The sequence below is a fragment of the Pelobates fuscus genome, chromosome 8 (genome assembly GCF_036172605.1).
Source record: "Pelobates fuscus isolate aPelFus1 chromosome 8, aPelFus1.pri, whole genome shotgun sequence".
NCBI classification, from domain to species: Eukaryota; Metazoa; Chordata; class Amphibia; order Anura; family Pelobatidae; genus Pelobates; species Pelobates fuscus.
The window spans coordinates 174,158,325-174,184,823 of NC_086324.1; the positions used below are offsets into that span (position 1 = coordinate 174,158,325).

General features: G+C 36.8%; 2 protein-coding genes across 2 annotated transcripts in view; both read right to left on the minus strand.

Annotated features, from left to right (window-relative positions):
• Positions 1–26,499, minus strand: part of LOC134572067 (uncharacterized) — a 333,780-nt gene that overhangs the window by 242,106 nt on the left and 65,175 nt on the right. The window contains exons 15-19 of the mRNA XM_063430868.1: positions 24,733–25,004; positions 21,086–21,255; positions 18,894–19,086; positions 14,173–14,383; positions 8,745–9,016 (exon numbers count right to left, since the gene is read on the minus strand). Coding sequence (XP_063286938.1) covers positions 8,745–9,016; positions 14,173–14,383; positions 18,894–19,086; positions 21,086–21,255; positions 24,733–25,004 — 1,118 coding nt within the window. The remainder of the gene's footprint in view (positions 1–8,744; positions 9,017–14,172; positions 14,384–18,893; positions 19,087–21,085; positions 21,256–24,732; positions 25,005–26,499) is intronic.
• Positions 1–26,499, minus strand: part of LOC134572068 (transmembrane protease serine 9-like) — a 51,809-nt gene that overhangs the window by 7,672 nt on the left and 17,638 nt on the right. Inside the window, exons 4-5 of the mRNA XM_063430869.1 lie at positions 5,579–5,748; positions 1,674–1,866 (exon numbers count right to left, since the gene is read on the minus strand). Coding sequence (XP_063286939.1) covers positions 1,674–1,866; positions 5,579–5,748 — 363 coding nt within the window. The remainder of the gene's footprint in view (positions 1–1,673; positions 1,867–5,578; positions 5,749–26,499) is intronic.

The following is a 26,499-nucleotide window of genomic DNA, read 5'->3' on the forward strand; positions in this document are numbered from 1 at the left end:
TTTTATTTAAATACGCTGGTGAGAGATAAATAACTGGGGCCTAGCCAGTGTCCTCTGAAGTCCAGTTAGCCTTAATATCAGAGCTGCAGGAACTGTTATAGAGGGTGTAAAACTCAGTGCTGCCCCAACTTCTCCAGTGTCTGTATGTGAGGCTGGACAGAATTGGAAGAGACGAAATTTCCTCCCTGAAGACAGATGAAACGCATAGGGACTGTTTCTATTTCTTTTATATGTGTATTTATTTTTATTTGTTATATTCTCCTTATCTGCGTTTCCATCATTGAATGTTTCGTGAGTCTCCACATCGTTGGTATCACTGACTCAAGTTTCAGGCATTAACAATTGATTTGAATGGTACAAATTGAATTGCAACAGTAGTTAAAGGTTTGTGTTTGTGCACTCTTTGTATTGTACTGTCTGTCTCTACAGCCGGAATTGCCAAAGGAGCTTTGCATGAAGTGACTGATGTAACCCTAAAGAGGGTGATATGCCTTATTCTTCCTTCTATGTGTGTATATAGTATCACATAATTGCACACATGATATTATGGTGTTATCACATGTGTATCTCCTTTTCAAATTCCCTTGGGCATTTGCTATTGTCCGAAATTTGGACGGGAATTTTTATTTTTCAGTCATTTAGCAGAAAAGATAAATGAATGAATAGAAATGTCAAACGAAAAAAAGAAAACTGAATTTTAGTATTAGTTTGTTTGTTTGTATAGTTTATTACAAGGAGGGAGCTCCCGGCTCACCGCTCCCTCCATGTAATATATAAAAATAGAAGCGGCAACCATCATCCCTTTCTAACTCCCCCCCATGCCCTTGTCATACTATGGGGGGTCAATATTACCCCTATATTAGCATAAGGGAGATTATAATCTCGTGAATGGCCCTACTCGCTATGTAGGGGCATGTCTACCGTATCTGCTCAAAATAAAGGTGGCCCTAGCAGGATCCCCCATGCCCCCATGGTAGGGTATGTATTAAAATGATTAACTTACTAATTACTTATTTATGTGCCTTTTGTTTGCTTGGGGATCCCTATCTATACTGTGCAGTGATTGGATACAGGGTAATGTGATATCATAAGTGTTTGCACACATAATAAATAAGAAAGCTTCAGGATAAAAAGGAACACATGGGAAGCAGTCCACGTCATAAATGACATCAGAAAGACGCAACACAATGCTGGGATATGTTGGGAACATCGGAAATGCTTGAGCCCTCAAATGCCAATATACAGATATCATTTTGAAGTATAAGGAAGTGCTAGACATTATCTGTTCTATCCTACACTGAGCACTAACTCTTCACATTTCTTTCATTTCCTTTTTCTCAGTAATTTCCAGCTTCACACTGACTCTATTTTAAATGTGAGCAAATGTGTGTGATATATCTAGCGGTCACGTGTAAAATACTGGCAGAGTTGAAGCATTCCCAAATTAGAAAGCACCATATTAATGTGGATTAAAAGACATGAATATCGGGTGCGATATTAGAAAATGAGACAAATTACCCAGTATGACAAAGCTGGAATATATGAAATCAATATGAATTCGAATTTTTATTCTTGAGTGAAGAGCTTTGGGTTGCTTGTGTCTTCCCCTTTGAAGGAGAAAAAGATGGGTTATGATAGCATTGATTTAATATAAGCTGGGGACTGACTCTTACCTGTACTCAGAGTCACTGACAAGTTGATGAATGGAATGTCTGGTATATACATCTTGATCCATGACTGATAGGTTGGTACTAGGGTGTACACTCCGGGGCGGTTAGGTAAAGCACATCCTTCCCCCCAGCTGACAATCCCAGCTTGGACCCAGATACCATCCACGTTACACACCAAAGGTCCGCCGGAGTCTCCCTGGAAGGTATATATTTTAGGTCAACAAATCACTAACAAAATGTCTACAATATAATTTAATGCTTAACATTTGATTAGTATTCATTAATTATATATATATATATTATTTTTATTGCTTTTCATTTTTTTGGAATAGTGTTAAATGCGCTTGTGGTGGAATATACCGCCTAGTTCGTGTGTTTCCCGTTTTGTCCATTCGGGAGTTATATGATCCGAACACCCTGCATTCGTCTCTCGAACGAGGCACCTTTTTCTCTGGAACTATTTTGGGCTACAATGGTTTAAGAATATGCAGTAAAGAAATAAAGATTTGTAGTGCAGAGCTTCGAAGTTTAAAACACAGTTTTAATACAAGTCACACTTACAGGATTAAAACTCAGTGAAGACACATCAGCGCATGAACAGAAGTCAGGATCAGCTGCCTGATGTGAGTATCAGTTTAGGCAAAATATACACCCTCCCTCCACCAATAGTGGCCATTTATTAAAACAGCAACAAACAGATAAAATAAATGAATAAATAGGTACAGCTCTCAAGTTTCATTCAAGTGCTTGAAAATTTCTAGGAACTGTCTTCATTCCCATCTCTGGGGAAAAGCAGCCTTCACTGAGTTTTAATCCTGAAAGTTTGACTTGTAATAAAATTGTGATTTAGACTTTGAATCTCTGCACTAGGAATCTTGTTCCTTTCCTGCATGTTCTTGAACCATTGGGAGGGGTTTGGTGAATTGGGTCCATGATTTAAAGTGAGATGTCTACAATCAGAATTGGTTTGTGCTATTGAATCACTTACATTATTCGGGTGTGTTTTCTAAATTACTTTATGATTGTTTTTTATTTTATACCTGTAGCTATATCTGTTTCTGTATCTCACATATCGAGGATACAGAGGATTTCTAACTATGTCTACTGAACAAGAGTGTACAGGGGTAAATATTATTTATATCTCTTCACATATATCCCTACAGGTACTTTGTCAGTATATTTATATCGGCAGACATTTTATGTTAAGATAGAAATTAAAAGTGTATACTGACAGTCCCTCTCAGAACAGAGGTGACTCCATTTTGTATAACAAGGCTAAGACAGACACAATATTTCTCTCTATCACTCTATTCATTCAAGTCTGAGCTAAGGAATGCGACTAATGTAAACATTAAAGATAAAGCCTGAGATAAGGCATGATGTCTAACAGCAAAAGGGGGATGGAATGCTACAACTAACACAGAGACAAATGTATACATAATTATATATATACATATACACACTATCCACTTATAACTTACTATATTATATTAATCATATTTAATTAGTACTGTTAATAATATAGAATATTCATGCATATAATATCAATGAAGACATATCATATTATTTACTAATGTTAGTGGAGTATAGATAATCGTAAACACAGTTTCACACAGGAAAAACAGATATCAAATGACAGATAACACTAAGTAATTAATTTTACTTTCTAAAAACAAAAAACTAACGGAACATTACTAGTTCCATTGTAAGAAATGTGAAGAAGAGTTTAGACATGTCAGAAAGCTAGATTTAAAGGTATATGCTAGACACTAAGTCTGGTATGTGAGTGAACCAAAGTCTTTGAAATTGACAGGTTCTTTTGATTTATAGTAGCCATAAAGATAACAAAATTGACGTAAATAGCATCACAAATTACAGTTAACCCATTATATAAAAAGGTAAATGGACCCCCTGACAAAAAATTTCTGTAATGTAATTGCGCCATCTACTGACCAAAAACTAGATGACAGTTTGTAAGGAAGACACACCCACAGTTCTCTATTGATCCTATCGACTAGTGACGGGCAGAGAGTTTTCCCCTTTAAAAGTAAGGACAAAGAGAAGAGAGGGAGATTCTGACTCTTTGGAAACATATTCTGATACTCAAACTCTCAAACTTTTGGGGACTTACACATTCTGACTCTTGGACTGCATCATACTTGCAATCGAAATTCCTGGGACATATCTACGCATCTGATAGAAAATCTACAACCTAACTGGTAATTATGCTGGTTGTATTTAATTAAATTAGATTAATTAGTTTTACTAATAACAGGAATATATATCTGGATAAATATTGGTCAGATTTCAATTATTAGAAATCAATCATAATTAGCTAAGGGATATATGGTTATAAAAATTCCATTCCTGCAGGTGGAATAAAGATAATGATATATTAACGGTAAATTTGCCAGATGTTAGCATACCAAATTTTTATCCAGAGGTATTGACTTATTCTGATATAAGATAGTAAATCGTATTTAGAAAAGTTAAAATTCGGCAAATGTAAAAAATCTGGTTGAATTATTCTTATTGGATGGTCCTAGGAATGGTGAATGATCTGTTATGAGGATTACTTTAATTGTAAAATTGCAATAGGATATCTTGCCTATGAGAATTGTAGTCAGCAGTGGAAGAGTTAATTCAGTGTGATTCGACTGTCAGACAAAGTTTTTATTGCTGCACTGCTGTTTACTTCTGTGATGTTCTGTCTTCTCTGTGAATTGGGTTTCTAAGTGGAGTGTTCTATCATAAATCTTAAACTGTTGACAAATTGCATACAACGGTTATTTAGCTATTTAGCTGTCTATACTGTGTTTAAACTATTGCCATATTGTATAATTATGTTATACCTAATTATTCACTGATTAGCACACATGTTACATATATAATTTTTATTATTATTGTCACAATAAATTATATTTTTATAATTAATTTGTGATTACTGTGTGAAGTAAAAATCCTCTAGTGAAACTTCCTCTAGGATCTAAGAGAATTAAAAATTGTGAGTAATTCTCAGCTTTATTATTCGGGGAACAGTGCCAAGATATAAATGTTCGATATAATAACAATTATTAAATTAATTTTTGATAATATTTATGGAAATATTATTTTTAATATTTATTACCCCATAAATATCCTCACAACTTTGGGTGGGCTGTGCTGTTTATTCTAATATAAAGGGTCGACATATTTAAAGTGAGTTCCAGTTTATGTAAAGGGAAGGGTTAATTTATTATTATTCAGTCACTATTAAACATGAATAAAATTAGTATAAGTTATAATGCTTTAAATTCTGAACACTTAATAGAACAGACGGACAAGGTGCAACTGAAACTGGGATCAGACAGAGCATTACAATATTTAGTTTGATTTTTGTGAGTGCTAATTATTACAATTACTCTGCTCAACAGATATCCTGAGAATTAATGCTTGAACATGTATGCTGGTATTGCAATAAAACAATAATTTCATATTATTCATTACAATTAATAAGCAGACAAGGGTACAAAAAGGAAATATGTTTGTCTGAAGCTAGAATATGAATTAATGTCATATAATTTGACTTGATACCTGTGACTGTGCAATATAATGTCAGGAACAGATTACAGATTTTTTTTCAACAGTTAAAACTTAATTACTAAATAGTTAAATCTTAATTATGTTGCAGTGATAAAGTTCCAGAAACATCTGGAGAAATAAAGATCTGGGAAATGCAGGGAAATATCTAAATAGTTCACAAATAATATAATAATTTAAAATGCATGAAAGCACACTGCTATCTATACATTATATATGGAAAGCACACACTGCCAGAGAGTGACTAATCAATAATCAATCAATAGTAATATGATTAATACAGAGTGATCCAGAAGATAATTGAGAAAATTGCAAGGTAGCCGACCAACCTGACACGAATCCTTTCCTCCTTCTTTATATCCAGAGCATATCTTCTCCTCCTGGATGATGGTAACGTCACTACTAACTGAGGATCCAATATGGTACATCTGGTCACATTGCGTGTAGTTTATCAGTGGGGTCATCACTTTTTGGAGGGTATTGGGAGATGGGAGAGTTTCTAAAGAATCAGAGGACACATAACTGTATGTTTTACATTTTAAACTTTGAGATTTGATGGACTGAAATAAATTAGTAATTCTTTATAACTAACTTTATAACACAGAGATTTAAGCCTCTGCCTACTGAGCAGTTTTGTTTAAAAAAAAAACTGCATAGTATTTATTTAAAGTAAGTGAGGCATGTAATATCATGGCATGGCAGTTATGTAAACAGATTGCTTTGCAGACAAAAAAAAAAAAGTAATATAGCTAATTTACTTTAATGTAAAGATGTCAATGTAAATGGAGTCCATTTATTCCTCTAAAGGTAATCTTCACTGGAGTATAAATGATAAATTGTTCTTGTGAATTCTTTCAAGTCAGTCCACTAAAATTTCAACTAGATATTTATCAATCTATTCTAATGACAAGATTGATCAAATAAGTTAGTAAGTTGAGACATCATACAGCGTAGACAAATTATAGACAATTAAAAGGATACTCTTAAATATCAGACTTGTGCATTTCAAACTAGTTGCAATTCGTCTCAACCTTGGGAAATAGGAGGGTTGCCTGAATTATATAACTGAATAGCAATATGAACAATCACAAAATAAAGGAAACAGACAATGTAAAAACAGTTTCATTTGATTTATGATTAGAGTTCCATATGTACAGCCAAAAAAAAAAGATTGATAAGAAAGATGACTGATGACTGATGCCCACCCCTAAATCTTTTCCCTGCCCACTCTCTGGCCCTGTCAAGGCCCACTCCCCCTCTGCGCTGTTCCATGGGCTTCATTTATTGCCTACATTTTGTAATTCAACTTTCAGTTCACTTTAATTCCCTGTTCAGCAAACGTGAGAACGCAGAACACAGGGGCCATCGGAGGGACATGGATGTCCCGAGCGCGCAGCCCACTCGTTCATAGACTGCCTAAGCAAAGATCTGCCGTTCTTTGACCACACACACACCGGCTGGGAGCTGATGGAGTGACTGATCGTTTGCTATATTGAAACTACCTTCATCCTTGTTCATTTCATCATTACAACTTTACTCTGACTGTGCATACCAGGAAGACAACCTCTACATTGGTGAGATCCACCCACAGACAGTTATATATAGTGCACTATATTTTGGACTGCCAGGACTCTATATATATTGTTTTTCTTGTTTTTCTTCTTTTTTTCTTTTCCCCTTTTTTTCTTTTTTCTTTTCCTTTTTTTCCCTGGAGTTGGGATATTTTTCTCACCGTTTTTTCAATTTTTTCAATTTTTTCTACTTTTTGTGGATTTTTTCTATTTTTTCTAATTTTCACGATTACAAGGATCATTACCAATTGTATATACATTATATGAACATTACGCCATACAAGAGAGGATTCTGTATATATTGTATATTTTTGTATATAACTTATGTATTCAGGATGAAATGAATATCACAACGATTATATACACTTTCCATAAATCAATTTAAAATATAATTACTAAATAACGAATAAACATTACGAATTTATTTCAGCATTTATAACAAGTGTTATTTGAATTTATCACCTAATAGAGTGCGGTATTCATATTTGTTTATTTATGATTATGATTAGGAGGTTGTTTTGGGGTTCACCTCGAATACCTGCACCTTAGACGTAAGTGAGTGCCAGCACACATTGAATTTTGATGGCTAGGAGATGGCCACTAAATGCTGATTTTATTCACAGATCAAATGAGCTGTTACTGCGCTTTCTTTTTTACCTCTTTTAGTTATTTCTTCTCATTTAACTGTGAACCAATTTGCAAGAAAATATCTATGTTATATATAATTTACATAATATGTATATTCGTCTGAATTATTTTCCCAGAATGGTCCAAATTACTCCAAACTGCAACACAATTTTTTTTTTATTATTTATGACGATCCCATTGGACTGAACCAAATGTTATAGCCGTGTACAAGTCTATTAAATATAATTTGCCACTTCCTGCTTAAAAAAGCATGGAGTATTTAGAGATTGAAAAGGCATTTGACTGTCTAAATTAATCATTCTGGAAGTTACAAATCCCATGTACCAATTCACTTTTTGCATTATATAAAGCAGTGCTGAGCATAAAGTTTTTGTCTAAATCAGGGGTTCTCAACCTTGACCTCAAGGACCCCCTACCAGTCCAGGGTTTAGGGATTACCTGGGTGTGTCTAAGATGTTTAGAAAAAGAAGAAAAAAAACACCTTAGAGTCTAAGGTGTTTTTTTTCCCCTTTTTCTAAACACCTTAGACACACCCAGGTAATCCCCAAATACTGGACTGGTAGGGGGTCCTGAGGACTGGGTTGAGAACCCCTGGTCTAAATCCTCTGACCTTTCCATTTGTACCAGCCAAGGTTGTCCTCTCTCCTGTCTGCTGTATTTATAATTTAGTTTTAGAGTCTTTATCAAAATGATTTGAAACATATTATGTCTCGAAATCAATGATACACACGTGGGTTCTTTGCAGATTTATTGTAACATTTTCAGATGGGTAAATGTTTGCTTTATCCTGCCCCTTTCTCTTTTTCCATTGTTTGAACCTCCTACCACTCAATACCTTCACCTAACTGTGTTCTTCTCTCCATCCCTGTCCCTAGGTATTGCACCTACCTAACTATGGAATATAAAAACAAAGAAACTTTATTTTCATTAAGCGCTAAGACAACCACTTAGACTCCACTCTCTTGGGTATTTAGCCAATACAGTTACTTATGAAAAAAATGTTTAAGACAAATAGTACCTTAACGGCAATATATTGATCAGATATCTCCCTACTGTAAAGGATAACAGTACTGGATGACACAATATCCAGTTCTTGATATGACAATCATGTAACTATGACAATGGACAACTCATGTCAAACTCTGAACTTATGTAGATGCAGGTAAACCCTTTCTTTCAGCTTTTCCTTTCTGTTCTCCTTACCTATCTTTGATAAAAACCCTGATATAAATTAAAATTCTTAAACAATGCCAAATATGCAGCATGAAGGACTCACCACCAGATGATCTAGTTCCCCATCCAGTTACCCAGCATTCAAAGCCAGATGGGAAGGTGACAGACGCAGTTGGTAGGCAGATAGATTGGATGTAGTTAGTAAAGTTAACAGGTTTTCTCAGCTTCACCAAAGCAATGTCCCCTCTGTCCCCTACTGTAGCATAGTATGGGTGCTTTATGATCCTCTCCACCTGAACCGAAATTCCATGAGGGTTTGACGCCCCTCTCTGGTATATTCCCAAGGAAATATTATAATACTCCGGGAAGCTGGCACTGGAACACACACAAAAAAGTGTTATCTTTAGATTGTACAATGCCTTATTCCATTACATAATAAAGATCATGAGCGAACTCATTCTCTCAGGAGTCACAACAAAGTTCCAGATGCCTTAGCAAGAAATCTATGTGAGTGCATAAAGTTTTATTCTAAATTAAAAAAAAATTGATATCTGAAATCTTTGTTTTTGATCTCTAACTTACTTATACTATTATAAATATTAATGCATATTTCTGGATTTTTTTTCTTTATAATAGCATATGTGGGGTATTTAATTATAATTGAATCAATGTTGAGAGATTTAATCTGCTCTCTGCCACGTTCTGATAAAATTGCTGTAGATACCAGTCAGTTGCTTGACACAAGGGGAATTTAGTCCTGATTGAGGTTTATCATATGTTTTTTTTTATATAACTCAAAACTTATTTACTTTGATTTATAAAGTCTTGTGATCACAAGACTTTATAAATCAAAGTAAACAAGTTTTGAGTTATACTCAGTCTCTGGCAAGCATCATTGGCAAATCACTCTTCCTAGATTGCAAGCCTGGAGCCAGAATGTAGTAGAGGGTTGCTTATAAGGTGGGCTTCCCATTTAAAGAAGCAATCTGGTAGTAAACTACTTGATTGTCATAGACAAGTGTATTACCTCCACTAGAGGAACCAGATTACTCCATTGATCTCCTTATGAGCTCAGATGGATGATTACATTAATTTACAGAAGGTAGTGTATCTTCTACAAATTTTGAAAATAAATACTTATGTCTGAGACATTGGTACAGGTAAAGTGCTTGCTAGCAGACTTAAATATGGGCAAGTCCAATTGAGAGTTGAAGCCAAGTGGATCTTCTAACTGGACAAACTGAAGGACATGAATGTTGACTTTGCACTGAATTCTTTCCTTTGAAGTGATTTTTAAGTGTTTCACGTTTAACACCTGCCAGAATTTTTTGAGATTTTTTTGTATATATATATATATATATATATATATATATATATATATATATATATATGTATTTATTGTTTTAAATGCTTTTACATATTTTTAATATATTATGCATTTTTTTTACTTTTATTGAAACATTATTTATTTTTTACTTGTACATCCTCCAACACAGGTCCGAATTACTTCTATTCATTGTTAATTAATTTAATTATTTATTTTTGAAGCATGTCTCATCTGTCCAACCCTTTTTTTTTGGTTGTACAGGATAATGTTCTGCAATATAGTGGCCATCTTATGTTTATTTATCCATTTATTTACTCATCCACAGATTTACTTATTGGTATATTTTGTATAGCAAAAGGAAAGAAGGTGGGAGATAGGCGGCACCGATAAATTCAAATAAAACATATATGGTATAAATTAAAAATAATATTGAATAAAAGAAATAAAAAATAAATAATAAAAAATGATGATAAAATATAAAATAAAAATAGAGAGATCCAGAGATAAAGGACGTGTCCTCCTACCCACGTCACACAGATGCACATATTTGAGGGTTGTGCCACTAGGACATGCCCTCCTACTACATATTAAACACTCCCACTCTTTGCGGTCACTAGGCTATACTACAGTCCCCATGATCCTTAGCGAAAATGGCCACTGACGTAACTTTTTTTTTTCTTTAAAATAGATGTTTAAATAACCCTTGTTTTTCACAACTACCTATCTAGTCTAAAAATGTTTATACTCCTGTCTACATATATGTATATAAGAATTTGTAACTTTGGTTTGATATATCAATTATGTAATTATGATGTCATTTTGGCATCATTTTTAAATTACACAAACTGTCTCATTCCCTTCATAAACCCAATGATTGCCAGGTTATGCTCTATACATTTCCACTTGAAACCTGCTTGCGAAACGCTTTGTGGACATTTTAATAACTGTAATGTATCTTATTAAAGGTATTTTGGCCACTTCCTCTCTGTGAGTTGCCATTTTACTTTTTTATCTTATTTTTAATACTTTTTTACCTGGCTTCTGAGTTTTTATCCTGTTCCAGTGAGACATTACTCCAAATAATCCTAGGTGGGAATTATACCACTCAAGCCCTACACATTGAGCAGTCCGCCTGCTCATGGAAATGTGAGTAAACACTTTATATTTTATCTCCGTACTCCAGTTTTTTAAATAGAGAGCACTATTGCTGATCCTTTTATATTTCATATGACCCTCCTTCAGACAAGACACCAGCTCACATATCCTATAAGTGGGGATTATACCACTGTACGCACTTCATACTAGAGCTAGTTCCTTAGCTCTTTAAAATGTGAGTAGGATCATATTAGACCTTTTACTAACTTGCTACCTGCTTGTTGAATATATTGCACCATCCGTTGTTTCTTTTATCTCCACGGACTTTAAGAACACCCCTACCTTACAGAGCGACTTCCCATTCATAGAATTATCTTTGGCTTTACGTCCATTTTTTAACAAAAGACTTTACTGAACGTTATCTCTGGATCTTTCTATTTTTATTTTATATTTTATTATTTAATTTTTATTTATTTTATTCAATATTATTTTTTATATATACCATATGTTTTATTTGAATTTATTGGCGCCGCCTATCTCCCACCTTCTTTCCTATTGCTTTGTCTACTTGTAAGGCATGTGAGGGAGCCTTATTTTCAGGTGTGCTGCCTTGTTATTTGTTGTATTTTCCTGCTATATTTTAGAGTACTGACCCCTCACCACTTCCATATTTTGTTACATAGTTACATAGCTTCTATTTAACTTTTTTTATAAATGATCTTGCAATAGGTATTGAAAGCCATGTATCAGTGTTTGCAGGTGACACAAAACTTTGTAAAGTAATAAAATGTGAGCAGGATATTGCTTTGCTGCAGAGGGATAGATTGGGGGACTGGGCACTAAATGGCAGATTAAATTTAACGTAGAGAAATGCAAAGTTATGCACTTTGGGGTCAAGAATGCACAAACAATTTACACCCTAAATGGTAGTGAACTAGGGATAACCACACACGAGAAGGATTTGGGAATTGTTATAGACAACAAATTAGGCAGCAATATGCAATGTCAATCTGCAATTGCTAAGGCCAGTAAGGTTTTGTCATGTATAAATAGGGGCATAAATTCTTGGGATGAAAATATAATTTTGCCTCTTTATAAATCGCTGGTAAGACCACACCTTGAAAATGCTGTGCAATTTTGGGCGCCTGTTCTAAAGAAGGATATTATGGCACTAGAAAAAGTGCAGAGACAAGCTACAAAATTGATAAAAGGAATGGAGCATTTTAGTTACGAAGAAAGAAAATTAAATCTTTTTAGTTTGGAAAAACGGTGCCTGAGAGGGGATATGATAACATTATACAAATATATTCAGGGCCAGTACAAACCTTTATCTGGAAATCTATTCATAAACAGGGCTATACATAGGACACGAGGTCACACATTTAGGCTGGAAAAAAGGAGATTTCATCTAAGGCAAAGAAAAGGTTTTTTTTACAGTAAGAGCAATAAGGATATGGAATTCTCTGCCTGAAGAGGTGGTTTTGTCAGAGTCCATACAGATGTTTAAACCGCAATTAGATAAATACTTGCAAAAACATAACATACAGGGATATAATTTCTAATTAGTGGGGTAATAGCTGCTTGATCCAAGGAGACATCTGACTGCTATTCTGGGGTCAAGAAGGAATTTTCTCCTAGTTTGTTGCGCTTCAGACTGGGTTTTTTGCCTTCTTTTGGATCAACAGCAACAACATATGTGAGGAAGGTTGAACTTGATGGACACAAGTCTCTTTTCAGCTATGTAACTATGTAACTGTGTAACTATGTGATTATTTTCCATGTTTTTTTTTTTTTCTCTTTTCCTAGATATTTACTCCTGGTGTTATACATGACTTTATTCTGCTGTTTTACTTTTGTACAATCTGTCGGCTGCAGCATTGATTCTGTATTTTCAGGTGAACCTTATCTGGTTTCCAATTTGGTGATTTCAATATTAGAGGGTGAGTGAAGTAACTTGATCTCATTAGAATTCATGTATTTGCAAAGATTATCAGTCAAAAAACTATTATCTCGCTGGTATCACCCTGTTGAATGCGGAGAGGTCACAGCAAGTGGGATTCAAAGATGCATGGCACGAAGATTTGGGATAAAAACTGACCCAGGAACAATGGTCCCAATTTTTTAAAACTTAGGGATTATGAGAAAAATATTGTACAGGTGGTACAATTGTCTAGCTTGTTTAGCATACATACTCCCCTAATATGCTAAAACGTGTTGGTAGGAAACATGATCGATATATGGTGGATGTGCACCAGGGTAAAGCCATACTGGGGATGGGTAAAGCAATTGCTGTTTCAAGCTAAAGAGGTTCATCTGGAGCCATGCACAGAACTGTTCCTTTATTCCTATTGACACAACACTTACCCAAACCTACTTTTAATTAGGTATTCATATCCTGATTTCAGCAATGCTGTCATTAGCTTGGGACTGGTCAACCAGTCATGTTCTAAATTTCCAAGCACAAATTAATCAAATCACTCTGAATTGTCAATATGACAAGCTAGGTCAGGGGCGGGTGACATATGTAACAGGCAAACTGTGGAATGAGGTTCTTCTCAGAATCAAAGATCTAGTTGGGTTGTATATCCATGCCCTAGGCTACGTGAGGTATCTATTTACTGGTTATGGGACCCCTGCAGCAAGTCAACACAACTGGCTAGTCTGCCTTCTCTTCTTATCTTCTCTTTTTCTCTGTCCTTCCTCGTCTTGCCAATCCTTTGTGTTTTCAAGATATATTTTATGTAACCCACACTTTATTGTTGTTAATAATATTATTTGTAATTAACAGTATAATTAACTTATCTTACAACAGGAAGTACAGAATGTAACACTAAATTACATCTTATCAAGAAAACCAGCTTCTGGAGATTAGTCCACATTGACTTCAAGGACTCTCGGTAACTTGCTCAGTGAGTTTGTCCAAGAAGCAATGGGAATTTGGGGAGTTTGTTTGTCGGGGGTGGGGGGAGATTCAGAGGAATTGAAACTGATTTATTTTATGATGTCAGAGTGAAGTAATGTTAGTCTAACATTATCTAAATAATGAACATTTATCCTCATCTCAACACATGTTTATTAGGTAGGTTTGTTTTCTAAGGGTAATACTCACTATTTGAAGCAATGAGCTGCACCCAGTATCCACTGTTCATTGATCAGGGACCCTCCGCATATAAAGTCACCATCAAACAGTACCAGGACCTGCCAGGGCCACTCTCCATCCACAGCATCAGTACCTCCCACTATCCTTCCAGAGACCAACGGAGAGCCACACTTTCCAAGTGGTGGTCGGTTTGTGGTGGAGAAATAGATCTGAGGAATCACTGGGGGAAGATCGAGAAAGCTAAGTAAGGAGATGGTTTTCAGATATGCAGGCAATATGGGCTTATAGGATATTGCTAAATCATTAAGTTCCTGGATAATGGCACAATTTTTTTTTAAATAAAAAAATGGAAAAAAATACCTCTCATTATATTTGATATATTTAAATAAATAAATCTAAGGAGAAGATTGAGACATGCTTGTTATACAATATTAACACAATAAATCTCCACTATGCATTTACAAAACAATTTTGCTGTAAATAGGTTTACTAGAATTATAACTAGGTTATATTTATGAGAAGAGTCAAACAAGTAACTAAATGGGAATTCCTATATACATTAAGGATGCACTCAGTACAGTATGAACAAACCTTGAGGGCAACGAGACAAAGATAACTATGAAGTATATACCTGCCTATACGAGCATGACCACTTGGGGGCAACTGTTTTCGGAAACTTATAATGTGCCTTTTTTGATCTTAAATAGACTGGTGAGAGATAAATAAAAGGGACCATGGCCAGTATCCTCTGTGTCCAGACAGCCTTAATATCAGAGCTGTGGGGACTGTTATAGAGGGTGTAAAACATAGTGCGGTCCCAGCTTCTCCTGTGTCTGTGTGTGAAGCTGGACAGGAAGAGTAAGGACAAATTTTTGTCCCTGAAGATGAAACGTATAGAAACATTTTCTTTTATGTGTATGTTTGTTTGTTTTTATATTCTGCTTTTACATCATTGGATGGTACATGAGTCTCCATAAGTCTGATCACTTGATAAAACCCTTGTGGTGGGAGGGACCGCTGTCTAACTGTGAATTGCCCTTTCATATTTGTGGATGTACTCCCCTGGAATGTGTGTTCCCCTTTTGTAATTTTCCCCTTTCTGTAATTTTGACCCTAAATCATGCAAAGTACCTTTTAACCACACGGGGGCGCTCCGGCACCCCATTTAGAATGTTTAGTTAGAAACCACAGACCGCAAGCTTCAACCACGCTGGGGCGCTCCAGCGCACGGAGTTCTGTGTGCTGGACCACTCTGAGACTCCATTTAGATTTAGTTAGAATGTTCACACATCGCTAACGAGGTGTGAAAAACGCAGACCGCAAGGGAACAAGCGGCACGTGCATACACTGGGTGGTCGCCGGTTTGTATCACCGAACGCCCACCAGGGGGAGCATTCATCTCCCAAACTGGCCTGTGCACACTGTCTTTGATCCCCATGTCGAGGATCATCCTACCTACTTCCCAACAGAGCTATAATCACTTTTACCCCCCCCCCCCCCACCTGGCAGCTACGAGGCTTGGCTCGTGGCTGTCCAGGAGAACGCTCTCTCTGGTGGATACCTGCAGAGGGGTATCAACCGGAGAGAGGGATGTGTGCCAGCAGGGAATCTCTGGAGCTGTAAGTTGGTCCCACAGCTGCAGGGTCTAGCTGACCTTGTGATAGTCCGTGCTGACCAATGGTAGAAAGAGCGCCCACTCAAACTGGGTTTGCGCCATTCTCCTGGATGGTCAGCATGAGTAAGCACTTATTGGTCGCTGCAGGGCGCTGTCGACCAATCAGAGCAGGAGTGCCCGTTCAGACGTGGTTTTGCGCCCATTCTTCTGATTGGTCCGCAAAACCCCTCTCGTCCCTGGGCGCTGAATGGCACAAATTGGTTTAGAGGATTGGTGCAATCGGGTTTCGCGCCCTTCCTGATTGGGCCACGAAACCCCTCTCCTCCTCGAACGCCAATGGGCACAACTGAGTTTCGTGCCCTTTCTTCTGATTGGGCGGCGAAACTCCTTCCTCCCCTGAGCATTGATTTGCACGATTTGGTTGCGCCAGTTCAGCCGATTGGCTGTTGCTTGGTTTAGGCGCGAAGTTTGAATTTGCCGTACTAAACCAAGCAACTCCATGGAACTAATTTCTGGGATGTACAGAGCCTAGAGCCCCAGACTATGAATGCTGATATCTTGGGCATTGTAAAACCCTGTAACTCCTTCCCATCCTGGGGCGCCGAGCCCCAAAATTCACCCCCTGTATGTAATATGTTTTCATATGTGTCCCTGTGTCCTGTTGGTATCTCCTAGAGCGGGAGATAGTTATCTGTTATTATTTATCAGTGTATTATCAGTGTATATAGCCGTTTGTCAGTGTATATAGCCGTTTGTCAGTGTATATAGCTGTTTGTCAGTGTATATAGCCGTTTGTCAGTGTATATAGCTGTTTGTCAGTGTATATAGCTGTTTGTCAGTGTATATAGCCGTTTGTCAGTGTATATAGCCGTTTGTCAGTGTATATAGCCGTTTGTCAGTGTATATAGCTGTTTGTCAGTGTATATAGCCGTTTGTCAGTGTATATAGCTGTTTGTCAGTGTATATAGCCGTTTGTCAGTGTATATAGCTGTTTGTCAGTGTATATAGCTGTTTGTCAGTGTATATAGTATCACATATTTGCACACATTATATCATGGTGTTACTCTCCCTTTATCTTGTCTGTAGAATGTGTATTATGTTAATCTTCTTAACAATGAACCCCCTATATGATATAACTCTGAAATTAACCCCTCTCTAACCTTAACCTTTGTCCTTACCATAACCACTGCTAACACTATCTTTAGCCCTGCGTGCTTTTACAGAGCTGCATACCTCACTATACTCACAGATTCAAACACAAGACAAGCAGAGCAGATATGTGCACATGCATATATTTATATATAAACTGTTGGTAAATATGAGTATGTTTTTAGATGTTTTATATCTGCAATGTCCAGTTAATACATTCATTATACCTAATTTAATAGTTTTTGTTTGGTTGGTGAGCTGGGGGTGCCTTAGAAAATTGTGCCTACAGGTACCTGACATGTAAATCTGGCCTTGGCTATACTGGATTGTGATTGGATACAGCGTAATGTGATGTCATAAGTTTGTGCACACATAATACAAAGTACTATAAAGCTTTAATATTAAAAGTAATACGAGAAGCATTCTGCATCATAAATTACGTCGGATGACGCACCACGATGATGAGATATGTGGGCGACATCGAGAAGATGTGAAGCTGCAAATGCAGGTATCATTTTGAACTATAAGTGTGTGCTGGACATTATCTGTTCTATTCCACACGGAGCACTAACTCTTTCCAATGATTTCATCTCTTGTTCTTGGTGTAATTTCCAGCTTCACACTGACTCTATTTTGAATGTGAGCAAATGTGTGTGCTATATCTAGCGATCACGTGTAAAATACTGGCAGAGGTGTATCCCTACTGGCAGACTTGTACCACTTTCCAATTCAAAGGCACCATATTATTATTATTATTATTATTATTATTATTATTATTATGATTATTATTATTATTATTATTATTATTATTATTATTATTATTATTATTGCCATTTATATAGCGCCAACAGATTCCGTAGCGCTTTACAATATTTTGAGAGGGGGGGATGTAACAATAAATAAGACAATTACAAGAAAACTTACAGGAATAATAGGTTGAAGAGGACCCTGCTCAAATGAGCTTACAGTCTATAGGAGGTGGGGTATTAGAAACATTAGGATAGGAAATATCAGGTAGGAGTGAAGCAGAGCTGGAGAAGAGAGCAAAGCACTATCCCATAGGAGAGAGCAAGAGACCGGTATGTAAGGAAGAGATTACTCTGGGAGGCCATACGCTTTCCTGAAGAGATGGGTTTTAAGGCCCTTCTTAAATGATTGAAGACTAGGGGAGAGTCTGATGGCAGTAGGCAAGTTATTCCATAGGAGAGGAGCCGCCCGTGAGAGGTCCTGCAAGCGTGAGTTGGCCGTACGGGTGCGAGCAGCGGTCAGGAGGTGGTCGCGGGCAGAGCGGAGGGTACGAGGAGGGGCATACCTCTGGATCAGTGAAGAGATATAAGAGGGGCTGGAATTGTTCAGTGCTTTAAATGTATGGGTTAGCACTTTGAATTGACTCCTATAGGATACAGGGAGCCAATGTAAGGACTGGCAGAGGGGCGTGGTGTGAGAGAACCGACTGGATAGGAAAATCAGTCTAGCTGCAGCATTCATTACAGACTGTAGCGGGGCAGTACGGCTTTTGGGGAGACCAATCAGGAGAGGGTTACAGTAATCCATGCGGGAAATTACTAGAGCATGGACAAGCTCCTTGGTAGCATCTTGCGTAAGAAAGGGGCGGATGCGGGCTATGTTTTTGAGTTGGAACCTACAGGACTTGGCAACAAACTGGATGTGAGACTCAAAGGTGAGACCAGAGTCAAGTATGACGCCAAGACAGCGCGCTTGTAGGGATGGACTTATGTGGATATCACTGACTTGAAGGGAGAGTGAGAGAGGAGGATCAGTATTAGGAGGAGGAAAGACAATATAATATGGATTAAGATTAAGATATGAATGTTGGGTGTGATATTGGAAGATGAAAAGATTATTCAGTATGACAAAGCTGGAATTTGTGATATCAATATGAATAAAAGTTTTTCTTGTGTCTTTGAATGAAAAAATATAATATAAACTGGGGCTTGCCTCTTACCTGTACTCAGAGGCACTGACCCGTTGATGAATGGAATTTCAGGTATATACGTCTTCACCCATGACTCGTAGGCCGGTACTAGGGTGTACACCCCAGGGCGATTAGGTAAAGCACATCCTTCCCCCCAGCTGACAATCCCAGCCTGGACCCAGATACCATCCACCTTACACACCAAGGGTCCTCCGGAATCTCCCTGCACAGTATATTTGTTAGGTCAACAAATGGCCATTAAAATGTCTACAATATATGTCATATTTTTATATTTAATTAATATTCATTAGAAGATATTATTATTATTATTATTATTATTATTATTATTATTATTATTATTATTGCAATCTGTTTATGAGAGATAGAACAGTGGTGACTATATATTTCCTTTTAAGATCAGTCAAAAAAGAAAAAACCCACAGAAAATAACAAGGTCAAAACTAAAAAGCACAACAGGAGAAAGGCAGAGGGATAGACATGTAGGATATTGTAGGACATTAAAGTTATGGAATAAAGGAAAGTAAGTATAGAGGAGGAGATACATGAGAGGGCATGAGGTCCAGGTGGTTGTGGAGGGAGTAGTAAAATCAGACTTGTATATGAGGTCATACAAAAATATATATATATATCTACAGGTATAAAACAAACAAACAATCATACAGTAATATAGTATATACACCATAATAATGAAAGTAAAGAAATAGCACTCACAAACCAATTCTGATTGTAGGCTTATCACGTTAAACAATGGTTTAAGACCATGCAGTAAAGAAAATAGGATTCATAGTGCAGAGCTTCAAAATCTAGAAGTTTTTATACAAAATCTAGAAGTTTTAATACAGGTCACACTTACAGGATTAAAACTCAGTGAAGACACATCAGCGCATGAACAGAAGTCAGGATCAGCTGCCTGATGTGAGTATCAGTTTAGGCAAAATATACACCCTCCCTCCACCAATAGTGGCCATTAATTAAAACAGCAACAAACAGATAAAATAAATGAATAAATAGGTACAGCTCTCAAGTTTCATTCAAGCGCTTGCAAATTTCTAGGAACTGTCTTCATTCCCATCTCTGGGGAAAAGCAGCCTTCACTGAGTTTTAATCCTGAAAGTTTGACTTGTAATAAAATTGTGATTTAGACTTTGAATCTCTGCACTAGGAATCTTGTTCCTTTCCTGCATGTTCTTGAACCATTGGGAGGGGTTTGGTGAATTGGGTCCATGATTTAAAGTGATCTGTCTACAATCAGAATTGGTTTGTGCTATTGAATCACTTACATTATTCGGGTGTGTTTTCTAAATTACTTTATGATTGTTTTTTATTTTATACCTGTAGCTATATCTGTTTCTGTATCTCACATATCGAGGATACAGAGGAGTCCTAACTATATCTACTGAACAAGAGTGTACAGGGGTAAATATTATTTATATCTCTTCACATATATTCCTACAGGTACTTTGGGTGGGCTGTGCTGTTTATTCTAATATAAAGGGTCAACATATTTAAAGTGAGGTCCAGTTTATGTAAAGGGAAGGGTTAATTTATTATTATTCAGTCACTATTAAACATTAATAAAATAAGTATAAGTTACAATGCTTTAAATTCTGAACACAATAGAACAGACGGACGAGATGCAACTGAAACTGGGATCAGACAGAGCATTACGATATTTAGTTTAATTTCTGTGAGTGCTAATTATTACAGTTACTCTGCTCAATAGATACCCTGAGATTTAATGCATGAACCTGTATGCTCGAATCACAATCAGACAATAATTCCATAATATTCACTCATTATCAGAGATAAGCTAATTAATATATTAATATTCAGCCAATAGTAAAAGAGAAAATCATTTTAGCTGAAGCTGGTATCTGACATAATATTATATAATTTGGATTGATACATGTGAATGCGCAATATAATGTCAGCAAGAGATCACATACTTTTTTCAATGGTTAAATCTTAATCAGTTTGCAGAGATAAAGCTCCAGAATTATCTGCAGAAATAAATCTCTGGGAATGCTGGGAAATATCTAAATAATTCACAAATAAAATAATAATCCAAAACACAGGATAAACATATATATAGAGAGCACACAGTGCCAGAGAGTGACTAATCAATAATCAGCCAATAGTAATATGATTAATGCAGAGTGATCCAGAAGATAATTGATACATTTGCAAGGTAGCCGACCAACCTGACACGAATCCTTTCCTCCTTCTTCATATCCAGAGCATATCTTCTCCTCCTGGACGATGGTGAAATAACTACTAACGGAGGAACCAATATGGTACATCTGGTCACATTGCGTGTAGTCTATCAGTGGGGTCATCACTTGTTGGAGGGTATTGTTAGACGGGAGACTTCCTATAAGATCATAGGACACATTAATGTATGTTTAATGTTTTAGACAAAACACAAGGCTTCACAAGATTTAAAGTCTCGAACAACTTTGAGATTTGCTAGACTGTATTCCAATGAGTAGTTATTTATAACTAACTTTGTAACACAAGGATTTAGCCGCTTTACTAACGAGCACTTTTTGATTGAAAAAAAAATAGCATAACATTTATTAGAAGCAAGTGAGGCATAGCTAGCATATAAATACACCATAACACAGCAATTACATACATTTAAGCCAAACTTTAAGAAAATCCCTTATTCTAATTTACACATTTTTATTTATTTATTTATTAATTTTTTTATTTTTTATTTTTATTGTGCTCAAGGTTACATACAGGCTTGCAATGCCACAACAGCAGGAACAAGCAATTCAGCAACAATCATTGTCATGGCAGAGAAAACAGCACATTTAAAAAAAAAATTATATTAAAAACAACAAGCTAGACACACATACATTCATTATAATAGAGTAACCAGGTTAGATAAGCATGCGTAAAACCAGGATGTATAACACAGACCAGGTGTGCATAAGTAAACAAAACATTTATTTATCTTAGTAAGTAACCCTTAAGGCCCCCACAACAGTAGTAAGAAAAATGAAAGGAGCCATGTGAGGTGATAAGAGAAACACACTGATAGTTGGGAACAAGATAGTGGGTGAAACCACAGAACAGAGAGTATCTCCTGCTAGCTAGACATAGATGGGGAAGGTGGATGACCATGTACTGTGCATCGTCCAGTCCATGAGTCGAGTCATCCTATGCCCTCCAGGGGCTGAGCAAGGTCCCACTTCAGAAAGGATCACCGCAAGCCTCTGGGCCAAGTAGGCAGATTGATGCATGCGAGCGTCAGGATAAGGATTTTCCAAGGCTCCTCAGGATCTTCTTTAGCTTAGCCACGGGCTGGAATCAAGCCTGTCTCCATGTTGCCAATGCATTCTTCTGAATCTAGACCACTGGTCTGTGTCTGCCATCTTAGGTGAGTCACTGCACAAACTCTCTTCCCGAGTTGTGCCACCCCACTCACATTTACCAACAAACTTGTTGCATTATATGAAACAGTGTGAGCACAAGGAACAAGCAAAGGTTTTTGTCTAAATCCGTTGAACTTACCATTTTTACCAGGCAAGGTTGTCCTCTCTCCCTTCTGTTGTGTGTATATTTTAGTCCTAGAACCATTAGTAAAATCAATTGGAACGTACTGTACCTTAATATCAATGATATGCACATGGGTTCTCTACAGATTAATTGAATCAGATTTGCAGATGGGTAAATGTTTCTTTTACCCTCCGCATCTCCCCCTTTGTACCTCCCTAACTATGGAACATAAAAACAGAGAAACTTCATTTTCAGTAAGCGCTATTCAGCTCCACGACTGATGGCATCCATTGCACAAATAGAACAATTGTTTGATTGTAGAATCGTATTATAATTTACCCAGTTGCAAAAAAACTGAATATACCAGCAGCACGATACCAGTTACACCTCTTCGTGAAGTGATCTATTGCAAAGTACAAATTGACATTAATCTACAAACCATGGCCAACCTGTACACCAAATATAAAAAAGCATGTATAACCCTACCCAACAAACAATTAGCACTCATGTAGCGGAGCTTCAATACTTAGCATTGGTATCTCCGCTGGTCAGTCCTTGTAGCTAAAATAAGCTGTATAATAATCCAAGACGTTTTCCCCCCTTCCAAGATCCTCTGTGTCTGAGAGGTAATTGCATGAGAAAAAATCTATAACTCAATTATCTCTCAGGTACAGAAAAATCTACAATAATTTAAAACACCTCAAAAATACATTTTAATACTTCAGAACCCCACGAAAGTCACATCACCGAATAGCTTGGATTTGAGCGCACACTTTGACCAAATATCACTCAGATCCCTTTGGTGGTACAGGAACACCATTCAAATACATTTTTGACTGGACGACCACCTGGTGATGCCCCAAAACAGTTCCAGAGAAAACGAGGCAAAGGCCAGTCATCTATCAGAGGTCCTCACACGAACACCGACAAATGCTCCCCCTGGCTGTTAGTGTACAAATGTTCCCCCTGTTCGGTAGTTCATGTCTCCTGAACGCTGTTCTCATAACTGTTCAGGAAGTTGGATGGGCAGTGATACCAGTTCACCAGGTGCTCGCGGGGTCGTGTAGCCGAAATCAGTTCAACGCTGTCGATGACCATGTAACGCTGCCCGCGTTCGGGAGACAAAATGGCTGCCAATTGTTTGCACGCGTGCGTTTGGTTATACGAACGGCGGCCACACAGGGAAAACACTTTTATCAATGAGCAATTTGTGATTAACAGCCATGGGTGGTCGGTTGTTAAAAGGTGCGAACAAGTGGCCACACAGATGGGGGTTTGGTAAACAAACAAGGGTGTACGGATAGCCGAACAACAGGGAATAAAAGTACATTACGAGTGTCCATTCCGCCACACCTCACATACTATTCATGGGAGAATTCTTCATCTACAACATGACTGAAGTGTTGCAAGAAGTGGGATTAGGTCTTTCTATCACCCTTTTCTTCTAAAACTGTGCTATTAGAGTCCATAAAGAATACCAAATATGTAACTTACACTGATTCTCTACCAGTAGTATCTGGTCCAAACCAAAGATTTTCTGATACCTCAAGACAGTTAGTTCCTCGTCTTCCAAAATTCCTATTTACATGATCATACATTTTTCTTTTTCCATATTATGATATCTGCATTGCATGTAACGGATACATCCTTAAAGTGTCCACAAGCGCTTACCATCCGAGTCATATGTGGTTTATGACTCCTGACTTATACATACTGAACAACTTATGTAAGAAGCCCCACCTTATGTATGTATGTTTTTTTGTTGTATCTTGTAGAGCTGGTTTAGGGGATACCACTTAAGGTGTTTGAGCTTCACTTGAAATTTTGTAGACTCCATATTGTGCACCTATTAATTGATTTTATACTTGAAGCATGGACTATATGTGAATAATAAAGAGGTCGAAGTTAGACTAAGTTTAATCAAAATCTACAGCATATATACAATCGTGCAGGGACTCAAGTAGTGGACTATAAAAAAAGAAAAATTGACATTATGGGACTTACTTACAGGATCAGAGATTTACATCAAGACAAGCACTTTGGCTTCACTCTTGTGGTTATTTAGCCAATACAGTTGCTTACGAAAAAAAGGTGTAATGCAGATAGAACCTCCACGGCTATGTAATGATAGGATATCTCCCTACTGTAAAGGATGACAGTACTAGATGGCACAATATCCAGTGTTTTATATGACAATTGATGTAAGTTTGACCTTGTACAACTCAATGTCAATATTATGTAGATGCAGGTAACCCCTTTCTTTCAGCTTTTCCTTTCCATGCTCCTTATCGAACTTTGATAAAAAAGCTGATATAAATAAAAATTCTAAAAAAAAAGGACTCACCACCAGATGATCTAGTTCCCCAGCCAGTTACCCAGCATTCCAAGCCAGATGGGAAGGTGACAGACGCAGCCGGTAGGCAGATTGATTGGATGTAGTCAGTAAAGTTGACAGGATTTCTCAGCTTCATCAAAGCAATGTCCCCTCTGTCCCCTGTTGTGCCAAAGTCTGGGTGCTTTATGATCCTCTCCACCTGAACTGTAATTCCATGAGGGTTTGACCCCCCTACCTGATATATTCCTAAGGAAATAGTATAATACTCCGGGAAACTAGAACTGAAACACAAAAAGGTGTTATATTTAGATTAGACAATGCCTTATTCCTTGTAAATATATTGAGCAAACTCAACCTCTCAGGAGTCACAATGAAGCTATTAGCAAGAAATCTTTGTGACTACATTAAATTTTATTGCAAGTTACTTTTTTTCTCGATATCTACAATCTCTGTTTTTGATCTCTAAGTAGGAAAATAACAATCCATATTTCTGGATTTTTAGACTTTTTTTTTTAGACAAAATAATTCTCTTTTTTACCAGCAAATGTAGGGTATTGAATTATAATTCAACCAATGTTGAGCTATTTAATCTACTCTCTGCAACATTCTGATAAAATTGCTGCCTATACCAATCCTTTGCTTGACTCGAGGAAATTTTAGTCCTCATTGAGGTTTATCATCTGTTTGATTTTTTTATTAGCGGTACTCAAAACTTGTTTAATTTGATTAATTGAATCTTGGTATCCTGGGGTCTCTGGTATGCTTTCTTTTGCTAGGCTCTACTAATTCAAATCAAAGTGGGATCTAAACTTCGACACAGGACTGTACCCGAGATACGTTTTGAGTGGTTATGTATAAGTTATTTTGCTGTTTTGCTTTAATGGTCATAAGCTTTTCACCCTTTATTGCATTTTTTTGGAAGAGCTTGTTCTGATGTTCTACAACACACGTCTTATCAGCTTAGAATGGGCTTGAGGGCTGGGTTGTGCTCCAATTTTGTATATTGTACTACACTTTTAAAATGGAAATAAATAAACACATAAATAAACAAAAAACACTTATTTTTTTTGTTTTTTTTAATTGAAAAACAAAAATAGTGTTAAAAGTTATAGCAGAAGGAAAGCACTCCAGCTTTGTTCTCCCATGCTGGAGCATGTCATTGTCTACACCTTTTAATAATGTATTGGATTGTCCTCCCCCAAGATGCCCATTAATTACAGTACCCTATCTAAAGGTTGTTCTTGGTCGAGTTTGTTTACCCTTAATGTTTTTTCCTTCTCTTCTGGATAAAGGGGTGGCAGATGCCCCTTCAATTTCTTTCTTCTTACTATTGGGAGAGGTTGGAAGGTTGTCCAAGAAACAAAAGTATTTAGGAAGCAACAATTGAGATACAATGTTTTACTCCTGTTACATTACTGTATGTTCTGTGCCTTCACAATGTTTGTCTGGTGACCTACTCTTGTCTTTGGGGTTTGCAAGGGACATTACTCATTGTCGGGATCCTTTCTTAAACTAATGCAGCACCACCATTTATACCGTGTTGATATTCTGGTGTTAATATAAAAATTAATTTTCAAAACGTCAGTTAAATACTTTGTCTAAAAGGTACTCCCTTATTAAAGATCTACAGAAGCTGCAAGTTGGCATTGTATGTTTACAGGAAACTCATTTTAAGACTGATGTTCACCACATGATTAAATCTACAGCATATCCCTTCCAATTTCAAGCTGCAACATGAAAAGAAAACTACATGTGTTAGATCCAAGTCTGAATTCT